This window comes from Xenopus laevis, chromosome 9_10L (genome assembly GCF_017654675.1).
Source record: "Xenopus laevis strain J_2021 chromosome 9_10L, Xenopus_laevis_v10.1, whole genome shotgun sequence".
NCBI lineage: Eukaryota > Metazoa > Chordata > Amphibia > Anura > Pipidae > Xenopus > Xenopus laevis.
The window spans coordinates 123,116,256-123,135,070 of NC_054387.1; the positions used below are offsets into that span (position 1 = coordinate 123,116,256).

The window sequence follows — 18,815 nt, forward strand, 5'->3', positions numbered from 1 at the left end:
ACAATTAATGTTTTGTTCGATCTCAAATTTCTGTTTATTTACTGTTGAAGTGAAGCATTTCTTCTTTACCCCATATTTACAGGCCTTACAGAGGGAGCAAGGAAAGAAACCTATCCAACTGCATTCTTTTGTTCTCTTTTTTGTTTTATCAGTATCACAATAACTGTTCACTAGTTTTTGATGTAAATTATTTGCACGTTTAAATACTATTTTTGGTTGGTCTGGAATCACGTTGGCTAGTTCGGCATCACATTTTAGGATACCCCAATGTTTTTTTATAATTTTTTTGACTTCTCCTGCTAGGGGGTTATAAGTAGTTGAAAATATTATTTCCAAATTTTCTTCTCCTTTTTCTATTTTTTTATTTAGAAGATCTGTTCTTTCTATATTTTTTACCTTCTCTCTAGATTTGTTAATTATATTTTCTTTATAACCTCTCTCTTTGAACCTTTTACTCACAAAATCCAATTGTTTATTCATCTCTCCTTCTTCACTACAGTTTTTCTTTATTCTGCACATCTGGCTATATGGAATACTATTTACCCATTGTGGATGGTGATTGCTATTTGGCATCACGTAATTATTGGCATCCACACTCTTGAAATAGGTCTTAAAGTGTATTTGTTGGTTTTTTCGATATATTTCTAAATCTAGAAAATTTATATTCTCAACACTGTAATTTAACGTAAATTCCAGATTTAGATCATTCTGGTTGAGGGACTGAACATATTCCTTTAGGGTGTTTTCAGTACCCCTCCAGACCAGTATGATATCGTCAATATAGCGCCGCCATAGGACAAGATCCGCACCAGCTTGCAATTTGGGGGTTATGTTGTTGATCAAATACCTACTATTCAAAAAGAATTTATTCTTAAGGGGATAGAGTTCATATTAGAACACAACTTCTTCTGGTTTCAGGATAGATACTACCTCCAGACATGCGGCACCGCCATGGGAACGAGGTTCGCACCAAGCTATGCAAATTTACATCTAGGATATTGGGAGGAAAACAACATAACCCCCAAATTGCAAGCTGGTGCGGATCTTGTCCTATGGCGGCGCTATATTGACGATATCATACTGGTCTGGAGGGGTACTGAAAACACCCTAAAGGAATATGTTCAGTCCCTCAACCAGAATGATCTAAATCTGGAATTTACGTTAAATTACAGTGTTGAGAATATAAATTTTCTAGATTTAGAAATATATCGAAAAAACCAACAAATACACTTTAAGACCTATTTCAAGAGTGTGGATGCCAATAATTACGTGATGCCAAATAGCAATCACCATCCACAATGGGTAAATAGTATTCCATATAGCCAGATGTGCAGAATAAAGAAAAACTGTAGTGAAGAAGGAGAGATGAATAAACAATTGGATTTTGTGAGTAAAAGGTTCAAAGAGAGAGGTTATAAAGAAAATATAATTAACAAATCTAGAGAGAAGGTAAAAAATATAGAAAGAACAGATCTTCTAAATAAAAAAATAGAAAAAGGAGAAGAAAATTTGGAAATAATATTTTCAACTACTTATAACCCCCTAGCAGGAGAAGTCAAAAAAATTATAAAAAAACATTGGGGTATCCTAAAATGTGATGCCGAACTAGCCAACGTGATTCCAGACCAACCAAAAATAGTATTTAAACGTGCAAATAATTTACATCAAAAACTAGTGAACAGTTATTGTGATACTGATAAAACAAAAAAGAGAACAAAAGAATGCAGTTGGATAGGTTTCTTTCCTTGCTCCCTCTGTAAGGCCTGTAAATATGGGGTAAAGAAGAAATGCTTCACTTCAACAGTAAATAAACAGAAATTTGAGATCGAACAAAACATTAATTGTAGAACAAAAAATGTCATATATTGCCTACAATGTCCATGTGGATTACAATATGTGGGCAAGACAAATAGAGAATTAAGAGAACGGATCAGAGAGCATATTAATAATATAAAAAATGGTAAGGAAAATCATAGCGTCTCCAAACATTTTAAGGAACACCATAAAATGAACCCCACAGGTCTGACATATTGGGGTATAGAAGTTGTAAAAAATCAATGGAGAGGTGGAGACTTGATAAAAAAGACATTACAAAATGAGAGCAGATGGATATATAAATTGGAATCATATATTCCAAAGGGGTTAAACATTGATATCAACTTGAGGGCCTTTTTGTAAACTGACATATTGAATCAAGAGAGGAACACACAGATAAAAGAAAAACTCAAAAAAAAAAAAAAAAAAAAGAAAAAACTAGTCATTGTATGCAGTATATTTTGGAAAATACATTTGGTTTATTTGATGTACACTGTGAAATTGAGACTGAGAAACTGAAAAATATATGTGGGAGATATTGTAAAATCCCTTATGATAATGGTGTAATAACACAATGATGTTTGCATAAAATTGTGGTAACTATGGTATATAGGCATAACAACAGGCGGACCTCATCCTCAAGTGGGAGACCACCAAATAATGTAAGTAGAAAAAGCGGGTTGCTATAACAACCCGTCATGATTTGCGAAAACAGGAAGTACGCAGAGAGCGTTGCCATGGTAGCAGGACAGAGTAAAAGGCGCATTTGCGCAGAGAAGAACTGTAGCCTTGAGAAAGTCTTTTGAGACGAAACGCGTCGGCTTGTGGTGACGTCATCCAGAGGGGCCCAGCAGGACACGCTGTTTTATGCCGGCATCTTTTAAAATCTTTTTATACAGCGCAACATCTTTTAAGGACTGGGGAAAACCTGTGGATGAGTGACACGCTTGTTTTTAAAGAAACCCAATGTGAGTGTAATTTTAACTTGTATCTATGTAAATTAAAAACGGTTTTACACGATGTTAAGCCTGTTTTCGTAGAATTGATGTGGAGTGTACTTCGACTGAAGAGCTGTAATACCTTAATGCGAACAACTATTTTAAACGTTTGTAAGTATAAAACTTATAAACACGAAAGGTGAAATAATTGAAAGTGGTGAAGGCATATAGGGTGAACTGACCCCACCTGCGAAGGAGTGAAACTCCTAAAGAAACCTGTGACACAAAGGGTGTTTTTATTTAAAGGGAAATACTACACTATATATTACCATCTTTTGCTTTTTTCCCCTCAAAGCTTTTAGCGCTGGTTTTTTTACTCAGAAATTTATTGACTTTCCGAAGGAGAACGGATATTGACCGGCAGAGGAGGGTGAACAGTGACACTTGGATACCTTTTTCTGTTTTAAGACTTTGAACTTCTCCAAAAATCCAAGGGACTCTGTAAGCATGTTTGCATTTAGACAATCTAAAAAACATGATCTGGACATTATATTTAAAAATGATAGTATTGATCTAAATGATAGTAGTAATTTCATTGATATTGAAATGTATGAAGATTTTAATGACTTAGAACACCTTATGGCTAAAGAGATGCGAATATGGTGGGAAAAGATCAGCCTTAGTAAATATATTGAAAATCAAATTACCCCAAGAGGGTTACGCATTAAAAAAGAACCCACATTTGGGAGGGATAATGTAGAATTCATAACAGAATGGAATGAGATATTGAATGGATGTACTGTCAAATTAATGCAGTTAATTATAAAACAAAGATCAAAGGAATTAAATGAGTATAATACAAAAATTGAACAACTGCAAAAAAAGTTAGGCCAGCACCAAGAATCAAGAGAATTTTCCAATTTGGAACAAACAATGATTGATAATTTGGAAAAATTGGAAAAGTCTATTGTTGAAACAAAACAGGGGAAATTCAAACGAGATTTGGAGGATTTTAGATCAGGAGAAATAAAATTCTGGAATAAAAATAAAAAAAGAGATTATCACTCATATCAGGAGAATTTATCACAGAAAAAATACACTAAAGAAGAAGAAACACAACACAGATTAACGAAAAATAGGGAGAAAACATATAATACCTCATCACAAAGAAATTACCAAGGAGAACATTTTTTAGAGAAAGGACACAGATATCCACACAGGGACAAAAAGTGGGAAAAATTCACACCGACACAGGAAAAGGAGAAAATAAATCCAATATATCAGAATTATCAAAAGAATCATTACAAACAATGGAACACAAAAGATATAGGGGGAACACAAAGGAAAGAAAATTGGGCACAAAACGAAGGTCACAAACAGAACACATATTTGATAAAAAACGGGGTACACAGGCAGGACACAAGCACAAGACAAAAGTAGTACATAATGGGATATATAATTTAAGTGGTAGAACTTTAAATCCAGAAGAGGAAAGAGTTTTAAAAAAGGGACTTACATTTGCCCCAACAAACAAACCTAACAAATTTGAAATGTATATAGATGCAGAAAAGTTCATTCGAAAAATTTGTTTAAAGAAAGCATTTGCAAAAAATAATTATGAAGAACGAAATTATTTACCACATATAACGAAAAATGATATATTTTTACATACTACATTAAAGAAAAAATCAGAATATATTCCCTCACAAGAAAAAGGGAATTATATAAGAATGTATGAGGAATGTATAAAAAAAGATCTAGAAAAAGCACAAGAAAAATATATGAAAAAGGAAAAGTACACCCATTCAAATCTCAGTAAGAAAGAGAAAGCAGCATTAAAAACACTAGAGAGTGAGGAAAATCTAATAATAAAAGCTGCAGACAAGGGGGGTGGAATTGTCGTGATGGACAAAGAACAATACTTAAAAATGTGTAGAACTTTGATAGAAGATATAGAAACATATAAGGAATTAACAACAAATCCTACGGAAATATTTAGAAAAAAATTACATTGTATGCTAAATGAAGCAAGAGAAAATGAAATATTAAGTGAAACAGAATGGAAATATTTGAAGATCGATTACCCAGTTACCCCTGTGTTTTACTGTCTTCCAAAAATCCATAAGGATATTATTAATCCACCTGGAAGACCCATTATATCAGGTATAGGATCGCTTACGAGCAACCTATCACAATATATTGATAAAATGCTACAAAAACATGTAATTTCTCTTCCAGCCTATTTAAAAGATTCAACAGAGGTGATAAGGGTTTTTCAAAATTTAAAGTGGGAGCCAAATATGATATTGGCTACACTGGATGTGAAATCTTTATACACCTCTATAAGACACATTCAGGGCATTAAAGCAACAGCACACTTTTTAGAAAAGGATGATCAAATACCTACTATTCAAAAAGAATTTATTCTTAAGGGGATAGAGTTCATATTAGAACACAACTTCTTCTGGTTTCAGGATAGATACTACCTCCAGACATGCGGCACCGCCATGGGAACGAGGTTCGCACCAAGCTATGCAAATTTACATCTAGGATATTGGGAGGAAAACAACATAACCCCCAAATTGCAAGCTGGTGCGGATCTTGTCCTATGGCGGCGCTATATTGACGATATCATACTGGTCTGGAGGGGTACTGAAAACACCCTAAAGGAATATGTTCAGTCCCTCAACCAGAATGATCTAAATCTGGAATTTACGTTAAATTACAGTGTTGAGAATATAAATTTTCTAGATTTAGAAATATATCGAAAAAACCAACAAATACACTTTAAGACCTATTTCAAGAGTGTGGATGCCAATAATTACGTGATGCCAAATAGCAATCACCATCCACAATGGGTAAATAGTATTCCATATAGCCAGATGTGCAGAATAAAGAAAAACTGTAGTGAAGAAGGAGAGATGAATAAACAATTGGATTTTGTGAGTAAAAGGTTCAAAGAGAGAGGTTATAAAGAAAATATAATTAACAAATCTAGAGAGAAGGTAAAAAATATAGAAAGAACAGATCTTCTAAATAAAAAAATAGAAAAAGGAGAAGAAAATTTGGAAATAATATTTTCAACTACTTATAACCCCCTAGCAGGAGAAGTCAAAAAAATTATAAAAAAACATTGGGGTATCCTAAAATGTGATGCCGAACTAGCCAACGTGATTCCAGACCAACCAAAAATAGTATTTAAACGTGCAAATAATTTACATCAAAAACTAGTGAACAGTTATTGTGATACTGATAAAACAAAAAAGAGAACAAAAGAATGCAGTTGGATAGGTTTCTTTCCTTGCTCCCTCTGTAAGGCCTGTAAATATGGGGTAAAGAAGAAATGCTTCACTTCAACAGTAAATAAACAGAAATTTGAGATCGAACAAAACATTAATTGTAGAACAAAAAATGTCATATATTGCCTACAATGTCCATGTGGATTACAATATGTGGGCAAGACAAATAGAGAATTAAGAGAACGGATCAGAGAGCATATTAATAATATAAAAAATGGTAAGGAAAATCATAGCGTCTCCAAACATTTTAAGGAACACCATAAAATGAACCCCACAGGTCTGACATATTGGGGTATAGAAGTTGTAAAAAATCAATGGAGAGGTGGAGACTTGATAAAAAAGACATTACAAAATGAGAGCAGATGGATATATAAATTGGAATCATATATTCCAAAGGGGTTAAACATTGATATCAACTTGAGGGCCTTTTTGTAAACTGACATATTGAATCAAGAGAGGAACACACAGATAAAAGAAAAACTCAAAAAAAAAAAAAAAAAAAAAGAAAAAACTAGTCATTGTATGCAGTATATTTTGGAAAATACATTTGGTTTATTTGATGTACACTGTGAAATTGAGACTGAGAAACTGAAAAATATATGTGGGAGATATTGTAAAATCCCTTATGATAATGGTGTAATAACACAATGATGTTTGCATAAAATTGTGGTAACTATGGTATATAGGCATAACAACAGGCGGACCTCATCCTCAAGTGGGAGACCACCAAATAATGTAAGTAGAAAAAGCGGGTTGCTATAACAACCCGTCATGATTTGCGAAAACAGGAAGTACGCAGAGAGCGTTGCCATGGTAGCAGGACAGAGTAAAAGGCGCATTTGCGCAGAGAAGAACTGTAGCCTTGAGAAAGTCTTTTGAGACGAAACGCGTCGGCTTGTGGTGACGTCATCCAGAGGGGCCCAGCAGGACACGCTGTTTTATGCCGGCATCTTTTAAAATCTTTTTATACAGCGCAACATCTTTTAAGGACTGGGGAAAACCTGTGGATGAGTGACACGCTTGTTTTTAAAGAAACCCAATGTGAGTGTAATTTTAACTTGTATCTATGTAAATTAAAAACGGTTTTACACGATGTTAAGCCTGTTTTCGTAGAATTGATGTGGAGTGTACTTCGACTGAAGAGCTGTAATACCTTAATGCGAACAACTATTTTAAACGTTTGTAAGTATAAAACTTATAAACACGAAAGGTGAAATAATTGAAAGTGGTGAAGGCATATAGGGTGAACTGACCCCACCTGCGAAGGAGTGAAACTCCTAAAGAAACCTGTGACACAAAGGGTGTTTTTATTTAAAGGGAAATACTACACTATATATTACCATCTTTTTGCTTTTTTCCCCTCAAAGCTTTTAGCGCTGGTTTTTTTACTCAGAAATTTATTGACTTTCCGAAGGAGAACGGATATTGACCGGCAGAGGAGGGTGAACAGTGACACTTGGATACCTTTTTCTGTTTTAAGCACAGAGCATGTGCAGTGAATCAGCAGAACGGAAGATGGGGAGCTACTGGGGCATCTTTGGAGACACAGATCTTTACTGCTAAAGGGTTGTGGTTGCCTTGGGCTGGTCCAGAAGCAGAAAATATAATGTACAACATTTCTAGCTACTTTTTTTGTAAGGCTTTAGTTCTGCTTTAAAAATCCATTGGGGTGGGACTGCACACAGCATGCATGCCTTTAATTGGAGAGCCTTATTCGAATTTAAATTCACTTCCAGACTTGTACTTAGGGGGAATAGAGGAATACCTATGCTGGCATGGAGTTATGACATCTGTCCAGGTAGGATTGTCAACTTTGGAGGCCTCATGGTCCATGTATTTGGGTGGATTGGGTGATGTCATCGGCAGGGCTATGAAGTGGTGATTGGCGATTGGAGATTGGTGCATCAATCTAGGAGGCAGGCAGTTTTGACCCGGGTAGGACTTCCGAATCTGGGCTGTTCAGGTCAAAACCAGCCAGGTGCAAACCCCATGTCCAGGCAATAGGAAACCTAACAGAGTTTACCCTGCTATGGCCACATTGAGATACATCCTCTGGACACCTCGGCCACATCCCCTCAAAAATGAAAGTGTAGTGACCCTCTGAGGGCCATGTCCCACCAGTACCTAGAAGCCTGGAGAAATGTCTATCTGTTTTCTTCTACCCTAACATCAGTGTCCATTGATAGGCATGGAACATACACAAAGTATGCTTTTTTGCATAAAAATGATGGCCCTAAATGTGTTACACGTCATACACGTCATATTTAGTGGCATGGCACATTATGGGATCATTAGACCAGATGGTTGATGAAATACAGAAAGTAAATGAAGACATTGTGTTCATTGAGCACATCCTTTGCCAACTAGTTAACGCTTAAGCTAAAAGAACAAAACAAAGAAGTGCAAATCAGGTTGATGAGGAACCAATTTCATTTGCTTGTTCTTCCTTTGCAGCTTTCTGAAATTCAGTGAACAATATCTCCCCCACGATCCCATCATGTCTGGCTGCCTCCCGAGCAATCCCTGGATCACCGACGATGTCACGTACTGGACCATAAACGCACCCATGTCAGTAGGCAACACTAGATGGGTTTTTTTCATGGGATTTGGGATAAAATAGGCTTAATCAGTAGCATTGACTAGTCTTGTTTGAAGAAAAACATCTGATTGATTGTTATGGGTTGATAGGCCTGATAAGAAAAATGTGACTTTTGTTGCATTACCCCATAAATATCAATCTGGGAAGCTGACAAGCAAAAATATCCCATAATAATACCAAAAGTTAATTATTGAAATAAGAAAATATATATCTATAGGGAAACTGATTGTGTCAAAGCAGAAATTGCCTTTTTATGGAGCATCCCAGTGTTTTTCAAAAAAAAATGACGGTACAGGTATGGGACTGATTAGCCAGAATGCTCGGGACCTGGGGTTTTCCGGATAGATCTTTCTGTAATTTAGCTCTCCATACCTTAAGTCTACTAGAAAATCATGTAAACATATAATAAACCCAATAGGCTGGTTTTGCTTCCAATAAGGATTAATTATATTTTAGTTTTAATCAAGTACAAGTTACTGTTTTATTATTACAGAGAAAAAAGAAAACATTTTTTAAAAATTGGATTAATTGGATAAAATGGAGGGTATGGGAGACGGCCATTCCGTAATACGGGAGCTTTCTGGGTAATGGGTTTCCAGATAACGGATCCCATACCTGTATACTGAAATAATTTTTTCATGTTTAAATTAAACTAATTGAACTAGTAAAATGAAATCCCATTTTGTTGTATAGCATTTATAGCATTTCAATGATTTTACAAAAACTTTTCTTTGTAAAGAAATTTGCAGATTTTGCAAATGTTAATTTAAGGCTTCTTCAAATGGCTGAAAAATTAGAAATGTTTCATTAAAAGTTAATTGAACTAGTAAGACGTTACTGAAATCCCTTTCATTTTATAGCATTTCAAAGACTCAAACTGTTGAAAACTATGAAAAAATAAACATTTTTTAACATTTTACAGTCACTTCTCCAAAAACTGGATTTCATCAGATCTTTATTAAAAGGGGAAACTAAGATAAAACGCGTATAGGCATTTTTATAAAAAAAAAATGTGTTGAAATGAAACATTTTCATCAAAAAGGAGTTTTGTAAATCTAAGTTTAAATTTGCCATTGTCAACAGATTTCCCAAATGTAATGTTAATAAACGATAGGTAAATAGGTGGGAGGCAGTTTCAGCTTTGAAGATTGAAAGAAAGTGACTAATATTTTTGGTTGCATTATTTTCCTATCAACACTAGGGTGGCGATGCCGAGCAAACTCAGGGTGGATCGTTGGACCTTTAATTTTATGGAGCTTCTAAATGATCCACGTGGAAGGAAGGAGTTCCTGCAGTTCTTGGAGAAAGAATTCAGCGGTGAGAAGCAAGCGCTTTATACCACCTACTAGTGGGCCTTTCATACACCCAGTCTGTCTGTTGTGCTAATAACTAATATAAGGATTTTAGCTCCCCAAAGAAACCATCTGTTGGCTTTAATACATTGTGTAAACAAGTGGTGTTCAGGCTTAAATTCCTCTTAGTGGGGGTTCAACATTTGATCTTTAAAAGGTTACAGATACATAAAAACATCATTACTACAGTTGTCCTGTTACATAACAAGCTCATAACAAGGTTACAGATATATAGAAACATTGGGGTACAAGTCACCCTGCTATAGTTCCAGGGGTACCCAGGGTACAAGTAAGCACTCACCCCAAATCTCCCCCTAACTGGCCTTCAGAAAGGGCCCCCTTAGCTCATAACAAGGTTACAGATATATAGAAACATTGGGGTAACAGTCACCCTGCTATAGTTCCAGGGGTACCCAGGGTACAAATAAGCACTCACCCCAAATCTCCCACTAACTGGCCTTCAGACTGCGCCCCCTTAGCTCATAACAAGGTTACAGATATATAGAAACATTGGGGTAACAGTCACCCTGCTATAGTTCCAGGGGTTCCCAGGGTACAAGTAAGCGCTCACCCCAAATCTCCCCCTAACTGGCCTTCAGAAAGGGCCCCCTTAGCTCATAACAAGGTTACAGATATATAGAAACATTGGAGTAACAGTCACCCTGCTATAGTTCCAGGGGTACCCAGGGTACAAATAAGCACTCACCCCAAATCTCCCCCTAACTGACCTTCAGGCTGGGCCCCCTTAGCTCACAACAAGGTTACAGATATATAGAAACATTGGGGTAACAGTCACCCTATAGTTCCAGGGGTACCCAGGGCACAAATAATTATTCTTCTCATCTCACTAAACTTCAGAACGCTTGGGTTCATCGACTGATGCAGCGATTGTGGTGCAACTGTAGAGCAGAAGCTTTAGGAGCATAAACTGACCCCACCCTTAGTTCTAACTGACCTACTTTTGGCTTTGGAGGTAGCAGAAAATATCTTTCTTTGAGGGCTAAGATTGTAGCCAGTAATGTGTATAGTGATCACAGTACAAATGCAACAAGAATGACATTTCCCCTCTGAATTTTTACAAAGAACCAGAAAGTAGGTTATCCTCCCCAATTTCCCAAAGGCCCGCTGTGAGTCTCTGTGTTGTCTCAGCCATGTCCTAACTCACTTAACAGTCTATCAGTTCCAGTCCATTGTTATCTGACGATCCCGGGTCTCCTTCATCATTTCTGGTATTTGGTCTAATCAATATTTTTGTCTCAGGCTGAATGATTTGGAACCTTTGGCTGAAACTATAAATATCCAGCTTTCTGTTATCTACTATCGGGAATAATACCCTAGATCTACAGTATGATTCTCTATCTGTATATCAAAAGGAAACGTTTATATTTTAGTCATTTTTGATTCGTTTGTTGCAGACATTTTTTTGTGTGTGTTTATCATTTCCCCTTATGGTCCAACTGGAACATGCTATATGTATTTATTCCAGCTGAGAACCTCTGTTTTTGGGAGGCCTGCGAAGAGTTTCGTTATGGAGAGCAAGCTAAGATCGCTTCAACGGTGGAGTCCGTCTATCAGTAAGTAAGGATTAGGAAATGGATCCTATTTGACATTATACTTATAGTTCCTTGACTGTAGACTAGCCTAGAGAAACCAATCAGATGTCATATTTATTGCTGGTTGGTGGGTATGGGTATGGTATTACTTTGCATAACTTGCCTTTTCTTCTGACTGCCATACTCATGGCTTCTTCTTGGAGGACTGTAATTTCCTGGCCCAATGTCCACCATGTGTACAATGGTGAAGAAACCGTGCTTTTATCCCAAATAGTATTCGAGCAGCACCTGTAGTATCTGGGTCCACTGGTCCACGTGTGAATTAAAAAAGTCAGAGGGAGTAGGTGCGCTGTTACAATCTGAAAATCTGAAAAGAAAAAGCAATCCCAATAGTGCAGCAAGCCTATAGCATGGACGCAATGTTTTAGTATGCAGAACTACTCACAAAAGCCTTGTAGTTAACGTGCCTGTGTGTGTTAGGACTTTACCCGGACTTGCGTCTTGTATGGTTGTGCCTATAGGGGAAAAGCTACAATAGTGCAGTATAGTCGGTCTAATTTATAAACGGTAGAGGGGTGACTGACGGGCTCTGAGAATTGTGCCCAGTTGAATGTTCATTCGTCTCTATTGCTGTATCTGAAGCTCATCAATTTTTTTTAAAAAAAAACATTTATGGGGAGCCCTGGGGCCACAGTTTTTTTTTACGTTATAAGGGGGCCCTGACCATCAATAGCTTTTTATAACTTGTGTGTGGGGAGGGGGTTACCTTTCTTAGCGCTGATGTCTGTGTGGTCTTTTAACTACCCAGAAAGTTTTGTTGTATGGGGCCCTGTGATTTCTAATGACCTCCAGGGCCCTTCCTACCACAACGTTGCAACTGCAAACCATCCTTGGCCACCCTGCTTTTTCCGACACCCCCCCCCAGCACAAACCTACACAACTGACGCTTGACAGATCCAAAGCCCACTGCTGGTGGGCCAGTCCAACTCTACTCTTTATTTTACATTTGTAGCAATTGTTTCCAGGTCAGTAGAACTTCCAATATACTTTAATTAAATGTTATGGTATAAGATTATAAAATGAGGCTGTGCCAGCTGAGCCAGGAACTCTTTCATAGACACTGCAGGGTGTTGGAGCAAAAGGCAAAAACTATACATACTATACATATACATGAATAATTTGCCCTCTCCTGTTACAGGCAGTTTTTGGCTCCCGGTGCCACCCGCTGGGTAAACATTGACAGCAAGACCATGGAAAAGACTTTGGAAGGGATAAAGAATCCCCACCGTTATGTGCTGGATGATGCGCAGATGCATATCTACATGCTGATGAAAAAGGTGGGTCCCTTTATTTACATTTTGAAGTTTTTTTTTATCAAAAAGAGAGGACACGGCTTAGTGCATTCTCAGAACATGTCATGCAGCACTCAGCAAAAGGGGTCCTAAAATTCTCCAAGGGAGCCCAGCATGAAAGCCAGTAATTGTGAGATTTCAGGTGGATAATTCCTCGCTCTACTAGATATTGCTGAATGACCAAAGTCTAAAGTTTTGATATGTGGAATAAACACTGATGTCCAAGATGTTGTTGGACCCATAGCAGGAAAAGTGAAACTACAATATTTTTATTTGTTCTCTTATAATAAACTGAGGGCTGAGCCCTGACCCAATGCAGGACATCACAGAAGGCTTCTGAATACAAAAAGTATGAAAACTAGCGATGCACCGAATCCAGGATTCGGTTCGGGATTTGGCCAAGATTGTTTATTTCAGCACGATTCGGCCTAATCCAAGTGCCTGGCCGAACCGAATCCAAATCCAAAAAACATGTGACTTTTCATCACACAAACAGTCAAATATTTTTTAGCCTAATTTACATATGCAAATTAGTATTTGGATTTGGGATTGGGCTGAATCGTTCACAAAGGATCTGGGATTCGGCCAAATCCTAAAATAGTGGATTCGGTGAATCCCTTTTGAAAACCAGCGGTAGATGTAGTACCAGTTTTGGTTCACTTGTAGGACACTTGTAGGACTATCACTTAAGTCTTTGCCCTAGTGGCCTCACCATGGTAATAACCTCACTACTAATCCTTGGTGAAGCTCCCTAACTCTCTGCTGCTCCTAGAGAAACTCAACAAACTTAGTCATCTTCTAACCTACCCTCAAGCCTGCCTGAGTTTGATCCAAGAGAATTACCTAGAACACCGCCCTTCAGAAGTGGGTCACCTGGCCCTGTATTCAGCATCAGACAAGGGCTGCAATGTCAAGGGCCCCTCTTGCAACCTCAATGGCCTACCTCCAGGCTTCCTTCTGCCCCACCTCCCTGTGCTGCATAACCCTTTACTTCTTTCTAATTATTTAACTTGTGACATCAGGCAATCTAGGTTGGTGGGGGACCATGAAAGCTGGGGTCCATCTAGTTTTTCCCAGGTAATCCCACTGGCCCAATCCAACTCTGCATGTCTCTCACTTGGGCACTAAGCACTCCCTCGTATACAGAATATAACATCACTAGTATGGCTTCCCTAGGCTCTCCCAATACATCATCATCATCAAGAAACACCCATCCTGCAGGTAGGCTAATACTTATATACAGAAGTTTGGGGGGGTTATTTTTTTGGGGGGGTTAGATTTTTGGATTAAGGAGGCTTCTAGTAGGCTTGCTAGTAGGTTCACAGAAATGGAGACACAGGACTGGAAAGTGCTCTATAGACAAAACGAGAGGAATCCAAAAACAATGTTCCTTTGATACGAACATGAGTTGAAAAAAAAAGTACAGGGGCAGTTGTGGCAGATAATACCACTTTATCCATAATCATATCATCATCATCATCATCATCAGTAATGAGCCTGTGAAACCAAACACTCAAGTAATAGATTCAGTTAATAGACGCATATCTGATCCTCCATCTTCTCTTTGCCTTTCCCTTCTCTTTTGAGTGAACATTAAAATGTACCTCCAGCTGGTTAACCCCACAACTCACTGAATCATTAGTCCTTTAATGCACTGATAACACTATGACGATATAATTCCATTTCCAAAAGGTTCTCAACTGTCTTTGCTCCCAATGACTTAGCACACATCTAGATGAATCCCATGGGAATTACAATGCTACAGGAGAGCTATGGGAGGGGAAAAGAAAGATGGTGACCCAGCAGGCTGTTAACAATGGAGGTTTACACAAGACTGAAAGTTCAAGTTCAGTTATTATCCCCTTCAAAGACTCGTGGGAGACAAAAGCAAGAGGAAAATAATGATATTCTCACCTCTTACTATGTTCATTAGTCAAATGAAAGGAATACTAAAAATTGGTGGAATAATGACCCTTTCAAGTGACCCTAAATATATATATAGGGAATTCGTGTGACCAGATTGTCACCTGCAGTTGTGCCTTTCCTTAGCAATGAATATTTATTACATATGCAGGAAATAAATGACTTTCATTTGCAATTAGATCTTCCCTATAAAGCCTTAAATGTGGAGACCATTAATTATTCATGTATTCATTACTATAAGATCCCTAGACCCCCATATAATGGTGCATTAGCCAACTACCAGCGGCTTCTATTACACATTTCATCGATGGATGACCTTGCGTGAGTTATGTGCTCAGTTGACACAAATTTAATTACCTCCATTTTGCCTTCCAGGATTCCTATCCGAGGTATCTAAAATCCGAGATGTATAAGAACCTCCTCGGCCAGGCCTTTATACCTCCGGAGACCAAGAAAGGGTCAGTAGCATGTTCCTGTAAAATAATAATGGCAATTGAAATACTCAGCGGCATCCTATTTATGGTTGGTCCCGTTGTTGCTCAACCTAAACTGCCAGTTGGCTAGTGGCTCAATGAGAAGGCTGGAAGCTGAGGCTTGGTAACATCTGGAAGACTACCAGTTGCCTTGTATTTAAAGGGATATGATCATCACATATGTGTCCATGTTGTCAGGTTCTGACTTTCCAACATGTATGCTGGCCACTGGAGAGTTAGGTTTGTCAGTCACTCCTAGTTGGGTAGGCTGGAGTACTGTTTACATTTGAGTTGGGTAGTAGGGTTGTGCCTCCACAAGCCCAACAAAACTGGCAGATCTGGCCTGCACACTTTAGGCGATAGGAGAGTTGGACCCTCTCGTAGAATGTGGGTCAATTGTTTTTTTCTCCAAAATACATGTGTTAGTGTCTAGCGGCTCTAATTGGTAGAAGTCAGGAACAAGGAGGAAACTGTATACACAAAGTCCAGTTCGCAAAAGAACAGCAAATAGCAAAGTCGGAATCAAGGCAGGAGGCCAGGAACCGATGGATCAAATCAAAATAACAATTTAGGAGCATCCAGGAACTTTACCAATAAGACCAATATTTGGGCATTGAACCTAGGTCTCTAGCGTCCTTTAATTGTCAAGGTTTGCTCTGAAAAGTGGCGTAATGACGTCTCACACCGCCACATCATGATGATGTTACTACACAGCCATGGGTGCCACCATCTTGGATACTAACAGATGGCAGATCTGTCAAGGGATGAATAATAAATTCGACTTTGAATTTTTGAGTTTCAAAATTCACACATTCGGATTTTAATCCCACTATTCAAATGTTAATTGAATGTGAGATTTATCACTACCTCGACAATGGAAACAGTCCTAATTCGAATATTCGCCTACTGAAACCTAAAACCTGCCGAGTTAATGTACAAATCAATTGACTTTGAGCCATTTGGAGATGTTAATAGCCTTCCTGATATTCGAGTTTTTTTACGGGAGAAAAACTAGATTTGTAAGAATCAAAACTGAATCAAATACAAATCGAATTTTCGGGTCGGAACCATTGAATCGAGTATGATACATATACATTTTTTTTCTTAAATAACCTCCCAGTCAAATTGTGAGTATATTCGAATTAAAAACAAATTCACACAAATTCGAAATTGGACCTTTGTGAAATGGGCCTCTAAGTGGAGTGCTCTGCAGCGGATCGCTACTGACAGTTAGTGAGTTAGTCAATATAACTTTAAAAGGGCAGTATACTCCCATGTTCAACATGAATTAACTATTGGTCGTGCATTTTGCCTGTTTACTTTCTGTAAGGGATGCACCAAATCCACTATTTTGAATTCGGCTGAACCCCCGAATCCTTGGTGAAAGATTCAGCCGAATACCAATCTGAATTTTAATTTGCATATGCAAATTAGGGGTGGGAAGGGGAAAACATTTTTTACTTCCTTGTCTTGTGACATAAAGTCACATGATTTCCCTCCCCACCCATAATTGCCCATAATTTGCATATGCAAATTCGGATTCAGATCGGCCAGGCATCCCTACTTTCCATATCTAAATGAAACCAACAGAAATTAAAACTCCTCTTTCAACTTTGTAGTTCTCGAGAGCAGTCATGGGAGGAGAAGGTAGTTGATTGGTTTACCAATGCACGGATAAATCCCTCCCATCTGTATGCCAAAGACATAGACAAAGCAAAAGGGGAAAGACAGGGGGTTGTTTTTACAGAGCTCCTTATCTTTATTTAAAGTAAGTACAAAAACAAAACAATGACCCATAGGTGCTTTATAATGTAAATATTATAAGTAAGTGTATAGTTATATTGGACAAGACGGTATAATTTTAAATACTGCCGATTAAAATGAAACCATGGTTCCCAAATTCCGCTGGGTTTTTTTCTCATCCAGTGTTTTTATGAATCACGTTTAAGTTTAACGAGAATTTCCCTTAAATATACAAAAAGGGTAACAATATAACATTTCATTCTAGAGGCAGTCGGTATCCTGTTGTGCAATTATAATTATTGACTTTAGTTCTAATTTTCTGGGAAGAAGATTATTTCAGAGGAAACTCGACTCCTCTGTTTATATATATTTCTTGTCGCTCTCACGTGAACCCGTCCCTGCCTTTAACTCTTGTACAAGCAAGCGACTGGGGGGATTGAGTTTCTTATAGAAGCACCATTTTTTATTGAGTTACATCCCAAGCAAATCTTATTTCATAATAATGGATAGTTTATCATTAGTGCATGATGCCAGGCTCATGTGAGGGCAGAGGCCCATCTTGGAGATGGAGAATAGAGACTATAGACAAATCTATTGAATGAGGGTTGCACCAGTCTAATGTATATCTGTAGGGAATCAACATGGCTGCTCCCATTTTCCCATTCTCTCCGTAGGGTGTTCCCGTTCATGAGAAGACAGCGACACTCCAGCCCTAGTCCAGCATTCCTACTGCCCCAGGGAGAACAAGAGGCAAGAACAGAACCGCTCACCCCCGCAGCTGTTTCCCAGGTGACCTGTGTTTTCAGCCGTCCATTGATTTCCCATAATCTCCTTGAATGTAGTAGCGTGTTCTGTGTACGAATGAGAATAAGCAAGGCATGCATCATCACACAATGGGAAATGGTAGAGGAAATCTGCTGCTCTTGTTGTTGGATTAGATTTATACATCATTGGAAGAGTCATGGGTTGGCCAGTTTTGGTGTAAAATATAACTGAAATGGAATACAGAGGAAGGATCGGTCAAGGTGTGGGAATTGGGTTACCTGGTCTTCCTAGGGCTTTTATCTTCTGTCCTTGTTAGTAACATTGGCATTGAGAATGGATTTCTACTTGCTAGGTGGCAACTGTTTGTGGCCAACTGGCCATGTAACATAGGGTTGAGTCCTAGAATACCTGTGGCACATGCTGGAGGTGGCAGATGTTGCAGGAGGGGTGGGACAGTGATGTAAATGGGTGGAGCAATTATGTGAATGGGTGGACCATGGGGCAGGACATGCTGGGGTGGCAGATGATGCAGGAGGGTTGGGACAGTGATGTAAATGGGTGGAGCAATTATGTGAATGGGTGGACCATGGGGCAGGACATGCTGGGGTGGCAGATGATGCAGGAGGGTTGGGACAGTGATGTAAAGGGGTGGAGCAATGTTGTAAAGTGGCAGACCAATTATGTTAATGGACAGACCATGGGGCGGCATATGCTGGGGGTGTCCAGTGTAGTGTTTAGCAACAGCCCTTTAGCCGGTGCTGTTGGAGGGGTGAGACAATGATGAAAAGGAGTGGGAAAATGTTGTAAAGGGGTGGAGTGCAGGACCGGACTCTAACCCCCCCCCCCCCGTGTGCGTGCACCATAACATAGGGAAGGGTAGGGAAGGGCAACGAAGGGGAAGTGTAAGGGCAGGGGAGGGAGGGACAGAGGTGAGAAAGGGAGGGACAGAGGCAGGGCGGTAGGCGAGAGCTGCAGAGGGGAGCTAATCTGGACTAGGGTTCGG

The 18,815-nt window shown here is 38.6% G+C and overlaps 1 protein-coding gene across 4 annotated transcripts in view; it reads left to right on the top strand.

Moving 5' to 3' along the window:
- LOC108701689 (regulator of G-protein signaling 11) overlaps positions 1-18,815 on the top strand; it is a 91,731-nt gene that overhangs the window by 60,730 nt on the left and 12,186 nt on the right. For all 4 annotated transcript variants that reach the window (XR_005964023.1, XM_041576046.1, XM_041576047.1 and 1 more), the window contains 6 exons: positions 8,507-8,620; positions 9,853-9,968; positions 11,490-11,577; positions 12,755-12,893; positions 15,207-15,289; positions 17,722-17,836. Coding sequence is in view for 3 of the 4 variants with exons in the window: in XM_041576046.1 (XP_041431980.1) it covers positions 8,507-8,620; positions 9,853-9,968; positions 11,490-11,577; positions 12,755-12,893; positions 15,207-15,289; positions 17,722-17,836 (655 nt within the window). In the remaining variant the exon portion in view is untranslated. The remainder of the gene's footprint in view (positions 1-8,506; positions 8,621-9,852; positions 9,969-11,489; positions 11,578-12,754; positions 12,894-15,206; positions 15,290-17,721; positions 17,837-18,815) is intronic.